Source organism: Myotis lucifugus, unplaced genomic scaffold (genome assembly GCF_000147115.1).
Source record: "Myotis lucifugus unplaced genomic scaffold, Myoluc2.0 scaffold_145, whole genome shotgun sequence".
Classification (NCBI taxonomy): domain Eukaryota; kingdom Metazoa; phylum Chordata; class Mammalia; order Chiroptera; family Vespertilionidae; genus Myotis; species Myotis lucifugus.
Window position 1 is genome coordinate 1,141,866 of NW_005871193.1, and position 12,291 is coordinate 1,154,156.

At 38.2% G+C, this 12,291-nt stretch overlaps 1 protein-coding gene across 2 annotated transcripts in view; it reads right to left on the bottom strand.

Annotated features, from left to right (window-relative positions):
- Positions 1 to 343: 343 nt before the first annotated feature.
- NUCKS1 (nuclear casein kinase and cyclin dependent kinase substrate 1) overlaps positions 344 to 12,291 on the bottom strand; it is a 31,691-nt gene continuing 19,743 nt past the window's right edge. Inside the window, exons 4-7 of one of the 2 annotated variants that reach the window (XM_014460922.2) lie at positions 9,241 to 9,296; positions 8,699 to 8,851; positions 7,800 to 7,949; positions 344 to 5,553 (exon numbers count right to left, since the gene is read on the bottom strand). In XM_014460922.2, the coding sequence (XP_014316408.1) occupies positions 5,354 to 5,553; positions 7,800 to 7,949; positions 8,699 to 8,851; positions 9,241 to 9,296 (559 nt within the window). In that variant the 3' untranslated portion in view covers positions 344 to 5,353. The remainder of the gene's footprint in view (positions 5,554 to 7,799; positions 7,950 to 8,698; positions 8,852 to 9,240; positions 9,297 to 12,291) is intronic. The other variant, XM_006094838.3, reaches the window with a different exon arrangement.

Below are 12,291 nucleotides of genomic sequence, written 5' to 3' on the forward strand. Positions count from 1 at the left end.
AATAGGACACTCTACCATATTCACCACCTAAGTAGTATTTTATTCTAAAATTGCAATATAATGTAGTTCCTATGGGTACTTAAAATTGAATGCAAATGTTTTGTGAGTATAATTATCCTAAATTAAGAATTTTGCCCTCCACACTTTGTAACCCTTTGACTTGAGACAAGACATGCTTTTCTTGTTACCAGCAAGAGTGATGGTCACTGTTAGAGCCTAAAGAATTCATTCGGGAAGCAGGTTTTCCCCAATAGGCTGGCCTGGGAGCTGATAGGCCCAGGCGATCAGCTCTCTGTCAGTGTATTTGTGTGAGTATTCCAAGAAGTACACAGAGCACATATCTGGGTTATAAAAGCCCTTTTATAAAGCCATTTTTAAACAAAACAAAGTTTACAAAAGAAAAAAAAGATACAGAAAAAGAATAACTTGCTTCATGTCCCAAAAAGAAAAAAAAAAAAAAGTAAAGGGGACAATGCCAACATGCTCAACAATAAAGGGTTCTTTTTCTTATTTTTTAATACAAAATACAAGCAAAGGATACACATACTTAAAACAGAGCTCAGGAGCAGACACGCAGTCCTGGAAACCCTTCCATAAAGAAAGCAGGAATTTGTTTTTTTGTCTATGCAGGTACATACAGAGACTGGGATATGTAAAAATTAAGTATCACAAAAGACCATCACACGTCTACCAATGTATGTTGCATCTATAATTCACGAACAAAATCATGTTCATTTCAACCCCATTTCATTTAAATAAAAAACAACTTTTAAATAAAGTGGTTACATTCAAACTTTAACTTCCTTAGTACCATGCTGCAGATCTCAGCACTGTTAAGGTATTGCAAGAACGCCCAACCCTCTGGTGTCTGATCACATATCTAGCAACATTGCAGTATTAAGAAAGGGATGCCCCGGTCTCAGCCCATGGACTTACAATTAAACACATTTACGCAGGTTCCTCTTTTACCCTTCCTGCTCAGAACGTAAAAGATTAAGGACTAAAATTAAGGAAGACTGGGAATTTTAGAGCTGGCAAATGAAGTCTGAAAGATGAATCAAGGCAAACAATTTCTGAGAACGTGGCTGCTGCTTAACCTGACACGTCTTCAAGTCTTTCCTTAAATCTTACAGGAATTAGGTATTTAAGGTTTGCTGCAACATGGTCATGGTAAACAAACTAAGTAGAGCTCTTATTTACAAATCTTGTAACAAATACTTCTGGAGGGAAAAAAGAATTCACTAATTTCCAGAAGACAACGGTTTAATTGCCAGACATATACACACACTCACACACACACCCACACAATACTTCAGGGGTTTTTATACATGTTATTTAGGGGTAAGCTAAGTACTATACCCACTCCCCATCAAAAAAACAAAGTTTTACCCTCCCCCCCCATAAATCTAGAAAACCCCCCCTTCACCCCTGATGTACAAAGTGTATGCACAATGGTGGCATTCCACCAGCCACACAAAGCATGCTCCAACAGATGTCACCAGTTCAGTCACTCCGTTGGCATGGCAACAGGCAGGTTGAGGGGACTTTTGTCAATAGTGGTTAATACACAGTCAGCACCACTGTGAATTTTGTGAACTAGGCTTTGAAAAAAAAGAAGTGTGACTTAGGGATTTGGGATTCAAAAAGTCATTTTGTATCAAGTTTATCCCAAGACCAAGGGAAAATGGGTTGCAGATTGAAATTTGGCTGCAGATAGCTTGATGTCCCAATATTCAAATAAACTAACACCTTTTCCAAATAAACCCAGCGCCAAGCACAGAGAAAAGGACAATTTTCTAACCTCAAGAGCAACCAGATTTTTAGCTTTTCTCTTTCCCTTGGTAGGAAGCGTGTTATTCGTCTGCTTCAGCATCTACGCCCGAGTGCATGGAGCCCAGAGCCAGGCTCTCCCTTTGCAAACTCCTGAGGTGACGTTCCTGCTTCTCAGCGCAGCCACAGGTGAAGCGGGCACAGAACCATTCGAACTCCCCTTCTTCACAACAGTGACAACGGCCACATGGCCTTTCATAAAGCTTTCTCTGTCGCTCCAGGTGTTAACTTCTGCCCTTGCCTAACACTCTCAAAGCATCTTCTAAACTGGTTTCTTTAAAGAACTATTCCCTTTCTCCAACCAGTACTCTAAAATTCACTTGATACCTGAATGGTCATGGTTAAAAAAAGAAATGTTTTGGGGGAAAAAGTGTCAAGTTCAGTTTAGCTGACCACATATATTCACAAGAGTGTCAAAAACCTTACTGGATTATAACTTCTAATTCCTCTTGATTAGTTACCTATAATAAGAAAAAGCTATTTGAACCAGTACCAAGAATAAGTATTGAATTGAGGATTCAACCTGGGGCAAACAGTTACTGTGGAAAAGAAAAAAGACATTAAACCTCCTTTATGGGAAATCAACTACTAAAAAGATTTCCACTCATTATCTCCCTAAAGGAGGACTCACCCATTAACTTTCCTTTATGGACTCAATAGGGAGTGGAGTGGAGATATGAAAGGCAGGTTTGTGGAAAGCAGGACAAATCTACCATTACTAAAATTAAAATGTATCCTTTGGGTCTAGTCCATTGATTCCAACCTAAGGTGGGGAGGGCTAAAAGCAGCAGCAAGTTACAGATAGACTTAATATGTAAACTACCCATGTCAAGTTGTGTGTGTGTGTGTGTGTGGAGAGAAGTCTAGAAAAAAAAATCTTAAGAACTAGAATGTAGTGTCAGTCAGCATAGCTGCCGAAATCCATGTTTCAGAGGTAAACCTAACAGAGCTAACACAGAGAATTAAGTTAGCACAAACAAGCACCTTCGAGGTTAATGTCCCACTTCCTGAGCACTGCAAACAAGGCCGTGAAAGCTACTGCCATCTCACCACAGGCACGCCAGGGAAAAAGAGGGAGATTAGTCACGGGTGGTGCCAATGGCCAGCCACTATCAGCTTAGAGCTTGTAACCCAGCCTCACATCACATCAAGCCTGACTATTGAGCACCGGTTTCCAGTTCAGACACCACAGCTACCCTCCTATGTGCATGCATGATTTGAGGGGAAGACTAGAGTGTTTTAAATCAATAAAAAGTGGAGAAAAAAAAGGTCATTCAGAGCCTGTCTCTCACCTGGGGACACAGATCCTTTTGTCCAGTCTGTTAGAAATATATATGTTTTTCAATCTCATGAATTAATTTTTAAAAAAGGGATTGCAAACAAAAAGTCCAACCAAATGCACACAAGGAACTTAGAAGACAAAATTACCTCTAAAATATGTGCCTGTATCACATAGATGTTAGTGCAGATTAATATATTAGAGACTGTGTTACATAAAATACCGAGGCTAAAGTTTTAAAAGACCCCCTCCCCACCACTGATTTTCACAAAACATAATCTAAGAAAGCCCAAATGTTACTAGGAATGTAAGACAAAGTTATAAACCCCTAAGTATAGAAGTGCATGGTGGAAACACTGAGAGGTCTCTTGCTAGAAGAACACACACCTTGTTAAAATTGGGTACCTAAACAAACCCACTAAAGCAAACAGAATAACCTTTAGATAACAATCCAACTGCTATTTATATTCAAGCTTTGCATTTTTGGCCAAGTACTAAAATCTTCAAATTCATTCTTTAACACATAGTGCAACAGCGAAGCGACTGTCACTAGGTGGTGTTGTTTTTTTAAATCACAAAGAATACTTCTTAAAGTGTCTTAATAATCAGAGTAAAACTATTCCTTAAATAACCTTTTGTTCTAGGAACATCTGTAAGAAAGCTATGTTGTCCAAGAGTAAAATATGCTGTAATTAAAAGGAAGAAAATTGCATAAGTAAAATATTGAGGAAGCAAATCTAGATAAAAAGGCAGAGGTTAAATTTCACTAATTTTTCAACTTCTCAGCACACTAAGGCCCCTAACCCTTCCTTCCAGAAGCTCATGGTATCAGGATGTGGAGGATGGAACGCACAGGTCTATCTCCTGACTGCTTTCATAAGGCATGTCAAGTCTGTTAACCGCACGTAGGTCTCCTGAACGCATGCTTTCTCTAGCCCTGCGGAACCCCTTACACTCCAAACAAGCAACATGAGCAGTAAGCAGACACACCAGTAAAAAGAAAAAAAAGCAAATTAAACGCGTGGGAGCACCACTTAACACACTCCCATCAAACACAGGACGTGAAGTAGGTGAAGACAGAGCCAGGAGAAATCATGTCCTCCAGCAGGGCTGGTAGGCACTGGGGGTGGGTCTGCAGTGGCATCCTACATGGTAGCAGGAAGCCGAGAGATGCACTTCATACCATGGTTCTATGAAGAAATGGGAAGATAAGTGTATGAAAAAGAAAAGTTCTATCCACAAATAAAAACAGAGCACAGTTCATGGAATCTGAATGCACACACATTTATGGCATAAAAGAATTTCAATTCTGTTTTCATAAAGGAAAAAAAATCTCAAGTCTTTGTGAACAAGTTTCACATTAACCGGTAGTTTATTTGCTTATAACCTAAACATTGTCAGTTTGAGAAGAAATCCACTATGATATATAGATCTTGCCATTTAAATTCTAGGTTTCTTTTTTTTTTTTTTACCCTTGGTAAAAATTTATCCAAGAAACAGGATACATATATATTTTAAAACATGAACCATCGGAGAGTAAAATAGGAAATTAAGCGTGATTTAAGTTTTGGCGCTCCTTGTTTTTTCCTTTTCTTTTTTTAATTCCTTAAAGACGTAGTAGAATAAAAGGATCACTGGCTCTGAATTTGAGATAACAAGTGATGAAATTTAAAAAAAACCCCACACTCTACACAAGGTCAGGTTACCCACTCCCTGCCCTGCCCGCAAGGTAAAAAATACACTTGTATTAGATGACAACTGATTTAAGTCCAAGTAGAGAAAGAAGCAATCATTTTTAACTAAAATCCTTCTATGTTTTTTGATTACTGTTCAACTTGCTACTGTTTAGCAAAAAGCAACATTTCCATAGTGTTCATCTCAAATCTTATTGCTTTACAACTGTGGTATACCATCCTTTAAAAATAAAAAGATGAAGCAGTCAATCCAGTGATTAATTTGACATGGCTTTCATTGAAAAAGGGAGAGAGTAGAGGGTGGTAGAAAAGAAAAGACCAATAGACAAAAAGGTAAATTAAACATACAAAGATTTTCTTTAAAAAAAAAAATTAAAAAAAGAGAAAGTTATTTTCAACAAAAGGGAAAAAAAGCACTGAAAGCCCGTGAGTCAAAGCCATAGCCAAAACCATGTTCTATCTTATGTAGTTTTCTTTTTATGCCCCCCTTTTTTCCTTTTTTTTTTCTTTTCTTTTTTTAAATAAAATCTCTCCCAAACCATCATCACTTTTAATCCTCCCCAGATTGGGCTTCATCTTCGGACCCTTCATCCCCAGACTTCTCGGGTGGAGGGCTGGCAGCGGCTTTCTTCTCTGGAGGGCTTTCCGGCTCCTCATCTTCTTCTTTGGGAGAAGGAGTCTTTTCCTTTGATACCTTTGAAGCTGTGGGGCGACCCACTTTCCCTTTGCCTTTCACGGGACTTGGCGTCACTGAGAAGAAAAACACCAATTTTGGGAAGGGAAGAGAAGAAAATATCTTTATAAAAACTAGCTAGAAACAAGACAATCTACAAGAATAAGATCTATAAAGACAACACTCCCAACTTACTGGTTTCCAATACTTTTACCAGCACTATAATGTTATGTTAGCAGTAATGCTTATAATAAACAGGATACTGTACATCAAGCATGTCAAACTTGCGGGGCTCACAACGAATATTTTTGCGGCCCAGCCAATATAACGGTATGTAAGAAACGTTTTAATAAAAATTCCATAACTTAATTTTTTAATATCCTGTTACACAGGATATTAATAACGAACTACAACGTTTGCTAATGACTGATTACTATAATCATGTTGCATTGATTTCCCTTAGGTGCCTTACGCGCAGGTGCACCATTTCTCTCCACTAATACTAGCAGCAAATATTTTAGCAGCCGACTGCCATGTCATTAGTCTTGGACTGACTTGTTTGGTGTGTGCAATAAGGAAATATTTCGCTTTCGGAGAACAAGAAAAATAGATTTATTTGCATGATGCTTATTAATTTGTGCAGTTATTCAGTGTCTGGTAAGTTAGTGTTCAAGAAAAAATATTAATTTTTATTAAGATGTTCTATCATTTTATGTTAACGATTACTCATTTATTTCAGCTCTTTGTATTCAGCATGGTCTCTATCGAAATAAACCTACACTTCTATGAAAATTGAAGCTTTTTGTTTTTTTGCGGCCCATATAAACTTAAACCTTGTTTATTTGGCCCGTGTTAGCCTTTGAGTTTGATATGCTTGCTGTACATCATCCTTAGTGGCTTGTGAACTAAATGGTGTTTAAAAAGTGGGCTAAGAAGATTATGATTGCCGAAACTGGTTTGGCTCAGTGGATAGAGAGTCGGCCTAGGGACCGAGGGGTCCCAGGTTCGATTTTGGTCAAGGGCATGTACCTGGGTTGCGGGCACATCCCCAGTGGGAGGTGTGCAGAAGGCAGCTGATCGATGTTTCTCTCTCATCGATGTTTCTTAACTCTCTATCCCTCTCCCTTCCTCTCTGTGAAAAATCAATAAAATATATTAAAAAAAAAAAAAAGATTATGATAACCTGAGTAGAAACTGAAGCTATTTAATAACTTTTGATTAAGTCCAGGAATCCCAACAGTAAGAAGTGATGAGTAAAAGGTTTAAAAATCACCAGTTCTATTAGCCAGAATTAAAAAAAAAAGTAAATCTACCCTGGCTGGGGTGGCTCAGTTGGTTCAGAGCTGTCCCATGCATTGAAGGGTTGCTGGTTCGATTCCTGGTCAGGAAGCAGGTGGAAGGCAACCAATCAGGGTTTCTCTCTCAATATTCCCCCCTTTCTCTAAGCATGTCCTCGGGTGAGGATTAAAAAATAACAACAACATTAGAAAACAAAGCAAATGCTCATATTCATATTCTCAACAAAATATAAGTAAAAAAAAAAAAGCAAATTTAGCTTTCTGGTTTAATGATAAACTAGCTCTGATTAGAACATTTGCCAGAAACCGCAAGGCCTCAAGGAACATAAATATGTGGTCAACTGTGGTTTTATTTTGGGAACACAGAGGATGGTGTAGGATCAAAACACAGAACTTAAATGAATTACTGTAGATGTACATTTCCACAATTTCAAGTCTTTACTAGCTGCTGGAGTTGGGATACTGGTGGGAAAAAGGGCAGTAATAGCTGTGTTGACGCAGTATTTCTAACACTGTGCCTGACACATATAGGTCATTCCTAAATCTTGCTTGTGTTCAGCCCTTGTTAAAGAAGAGGGCTAAGCCCAGCCCTCAGTGGCACACCTTAGTGGTTGAGTCTCGACCTATGAACCAGGAGGTCACGGTTCAATTCCCGGTCAGGGCACATGCCCAGGTTGTGGGCTCAGTCCCCAGCAGTGGGAGGCATGCAGGAAGCAGCTGATCAATGATTCTCTCTCATCATTGATGTTTCTCTCTCTCTATCCCTTCCTCTCTGAAGTCAATAATAAATAAATAAATAAATATTAAAAAGAACAGGGCTAAGCCACCAGACTCTTCGAGAGTCTGGAGTCCTTATTAATAAACGACACTTGTAGGAGTAGAAAACAGAATCCTTTCCAAATTCATTTATTCTTAATTAACTATGTGGCCAATGTCAAGCCTTCATGAAGAATTTCTGTAGAGAAAGTTTATTAGCTCATGAAATTTTTCAAAGCAATAATTTAATTTAATTCTGAAGACCTCACCTGTAGCCTTTAGCCTGGGTTTGGGCATTTTCTTTTCTTTTCTCTCAGGTTTGGACTTCTTAACCATCTTTTTGTTTTTCTTTTTTGAACTGCCATAGTCACTATCATCATCGTCTTCCATTAGAAAATCTTCATCGCTGCCGGAATCTTCTGAGAGGAAAGAAGAATTTCAACGTCCAACTTAATGTATATATCCTTCCAAGTGAACAAAGGGAGAGAACGCTAAGAATGACTGGAGGATGGGATCTGGGAGTCAAACACTCTTGGACTCTATTTACAGCTATGCTACCAGTTTGGTTGGAGTTGTCACTGGCCCCATCTGTAAAATGGGTTTAGCACCACATGAGGGATACATGACTGATTTGAAGAGTAGGTTGAAAACAGGAAGGGATAAACTTAATCTGAATGAAAATTGAAGCCATCAAGTAACTTTTGGCAATTATATCATTCCCATACAGATCTGGTGAGACCAGGGAAATGAAACGGAATCAACTTAGTGTGTTTGGTCCAACTATGAATAAATGAAACAAGAAAACTATTCATCTGAGTAACCTGTGAAACATCTGAATTCTGTTATTAACACTTTTTGTCAGGGGAGGAGGTCTACACCCTTCTCCATCAGGCCAAAATGCAAATCTTAATCACAACACCTGCCATGGAACTATTATTCTAACAACTGTTTATTAAGTATTTGAATACAAACAATGGACAGCAGTCATGATAATCTTTGAACCTTTACAAAATCAACAGATATCAAAGACCATCATCTCACCTAACAGTGAGTCATTTAAGGGACTGTTTGTAACATCTAGCATCCCCCCAACCCCCGCCCCAAACGCCAAAATAATCAAGATCACATACTGCAATCATGACCAAAGCAACAAGCCAACGTTACGCACTCTCCTGGAACTGTGCCTCGTCCTCTTCTTCCTGTTCTTCTTCACTGCCCACATCTTCCAGGAGCATCTCTCTCTGTTTAGAAGCTGCTTTAGAGGCTGCCTGCCGTTGCTGGCGCACATTTTTATGATCTTCCTTTTCATCCTCACTGTCCTCTGCAATATCAAAATTATGATGCACTGATCTAAGAGTTGTGTTTGACAACTACCTAAAAAAGCCAATGCAAACTAGCTCTGATTAGGAGAATATCTGCCAGAAAACACAAAGCCCAAAAGAAAATAAATGATTGTGGTCAAGTGTGATTTTATTCTGCGAGCAGAGGATGCTGTAAAGATCAACACGCCTCCCCCGCTCGCCCCCCCACAAACAACAACCTTCACAAGTGACTCTAATAAGCCACCCGGATTGAAAAATCACTATGAGCTCTTCAAAGACGGAAGCATCTTTGTAATGCCAATATTTACAACAATGCCAGGCATTACTATAAAACCACTTACTAAAATGTCCACTAAATAAGTACATAAAAAGAAATACTATTTATTACCTGCTGAGTGAGAATCATCCTTCTTAGTCTTTACATCTTTCTCTTCTGAGTCTTCACTACAAGGGGAAGGAATAAGACATTTAAGTTATTAGATCAAAATCTAAGTGAATATAGATCTCTGGTATCTGACTTAATAACACTGAAGAAAACCTCCTTTATATATAAAATTAAAACAATGCTAAGGAGTTTCCATTATTTCCCTACTTTACAGGGATGCTGGTAAGCACAATTTTTATCTACTTTTGGAAAATACTGTTTCCAAAAACCCAAAGAGAAAAAGGAAAGCATCTCAACACAGGCTGAAAATCTTTCACCTGTAGATAATGCCTAGTTCAAAAAATATTTAATAAAAAAATTCTGTTGTGCCCTAGCCAGTGTGGCTCAGTGGATAGAGCTTGGCCTGTGGACCAAAGGGTCCTGGGTTCAATTCCGATCAAGGGCACGTACCTTGGTTGCAGGCTGCTCCCTGGTCTGGGCCCTGGTTGGGACTCGTGCAAGAGGCAACCAATTGATGTGTTTCTCTTACATCAATGTTTCTCTCTCTTCTACTCTCCTTAAAAATAATGGAAAAATATCCTTGAGTGAGGATTAACAGAAAAACAAAAACAAACAAAAATTCTGTTATTAGAGGAAGAATATAAAAATACAATTTTATATAAATTATAATATGCCTTAATATTTATCTAAAACAAAATATTAACTATATATATTTTTTGCCTCTAATATTTCTATACATCAGAAACATGAGCACATGGGTCTGCCTTGTATCCTGGAGAAAATAAAAGTGAGCTCAAGATCACTTCAAAATAAAATTAAAAATTGCAAAGTACAAAGAGTCCAGGCCAGGTGGCTCAGTTGGTTGGAGCATCGTCCCATACACCCAAAGGTTGTGGGTTCGATTTCTGGCCGGGGCACATACGGAGGCAACTGACTGATGTATTCCCCCCCCCCCTTTTTTTAGCCTTGCCAAAGCAAGGCCTCCAAAAATTAGGTTGCCTCCCCCCAAAAATGGGAGGGAGGGAGGGAGGGAGGGAGGATATGATTGATGTATCTCGATGTTTTCACTTTCTCTGTCCCTTCCCTCTCTCTCTAAAATCAATAAAAAGATATCCTCTGGTGAGGATTTTAAAAGAAGCTCAGTGAAAAGTTTTATAAAACAATTTTAAAGTCACAAAAATGCACATTTTACGTCCTCACAAATTTTAGCTCAGGAATATGGGTTTTAGTGTCCTGTCTTTGTCATTAACTAGTTTTATGATCTCAGGAAAATCACTCAATACCCTACAGTGCTAAAATTTTATGATTCTATGAGAAATTCTGACAAACAAATACAAAAAGTCATACATAAGCTTTCCTTTCTTAAACAGCAGGTCTTGCAAATCTCTTTTGATATTTCCCATAATCTAGACCACATTCAAAAGACAAGCTACCGAACCCAAGATTCCTAAGCAAAGAGAAAAAACAAACATATTTCTTTACTAAAGCAATCTGATCCAAGAACACTAATTCTGAAACCTGTCATTGTTCTATATAAATGTTTTTATGCAAAATAAGCATTTAATCTCCAACTCTATGACAACGATAATTATATCACTTTTCTCTAGTTCTTTTATTATTGAGTTTATAGAAACCATTGATCCTTGAGTCCCATTACAGCAAAGCCAAGTAAAAGCTAAACTTTTACGTAGAGACCAATGGAAAAATCAACATAATATGGTCTGAGGGGCCCTACCCAGTTGGGCTCAGTGGATAGAGTGTTGACTTGTGGACTGAAGGGTCCCGGGTTCAATTCTGGTCAAGGGCACATGCCCAGGTTGTGGGCTCAATCCCCAGTGTGGGGCATGCAGGAGGCAGCCAATCAATGATTCTCTCTCATCATTGATGTTTCTATCTCTCTCTCCTCCCTTCATACATTGATGTTTCTATCTCTCTCTCCTCCCTTCCTCTCTGAAATCAATAAAAAATATAGATATATATATTTTAAAAAATATATATATAGTCCTAGGGAATAAACATATAAGTCATTTGATACAAATGGCAATCAAACCTGTATTTATTTCAACCACTCCTGACATTGGAGAGAATACTAAATGACTACAACAACAAAAATTTAGGCTAGATATTAATTTCATCGAAGGGACATTATAACAGGCTGCAAAAAAGCTCAGCCCTAGCTGGTTTGGCTCAGTGGATAGAGCATTGGCCTGCGGACTGAAGGGTCCTGGGTTTGATTCTGGTCAAGGGCATATGTTGGGGTTACGGGTTCGATCCCCAGTAGTGGTGTGCAGGAGGCAGCCAATCAATGGTTCTCTCTCATCACTTATGTTTCTATCTCTCTCTCTCTCCCTTCCCCTTTGAAATCAATAAAAATGTATTTTAAAAGAAAAAAGCTTATTCCTTTGGAGAAATAGAATCAATATAATAAAAGATAGCTCTAAATTAGGCTGCCATATAAGACAGGATTAGAGAGATATACTATGAAACTATGGAAGACTTGTTTCCCCACAGTGCAACTGTCTTATTTTTCCTCAAAATCAAATTTCTGAAATTCTCCAGAAAAGAAAATATTAGATGTTAGCAATGCAAGCAAACATAAAATACTAGGTAAATGTATATACATAGTATCGTTATTCTTGCAAATTTAGCATCCTGTAAATTCAGAATGGGAAGACTTCTGCCTATGGTTTTATTATAGTGACTTTAGGCTTGACGGTAAATAGCTTCGAATAACTAGGTTAAAAAATAGACTCCGGAGTCCAATAGACATGGTTTCAAAACCTGTTGGTTCAAAAACAAAAACTAAACAAACAAAACCCTCTGTTGGCCCATTTGCTGGGTAACCTTGGACATATCATTGAACCCCGCTTAAGTTAATATTACTTTGCCTAATTAGAGGTGTTGTGAAAATTAAATGATAATAAATATAAATTAGCACATAATAGAGACTAGCACATGACAATCATAAATGGTAGCTATCATCATCACCATCATCAAGGAATTCTTGCCACAGTGAGTATGAGAATGTATGTGTATACTTATAAGAACAGAGGA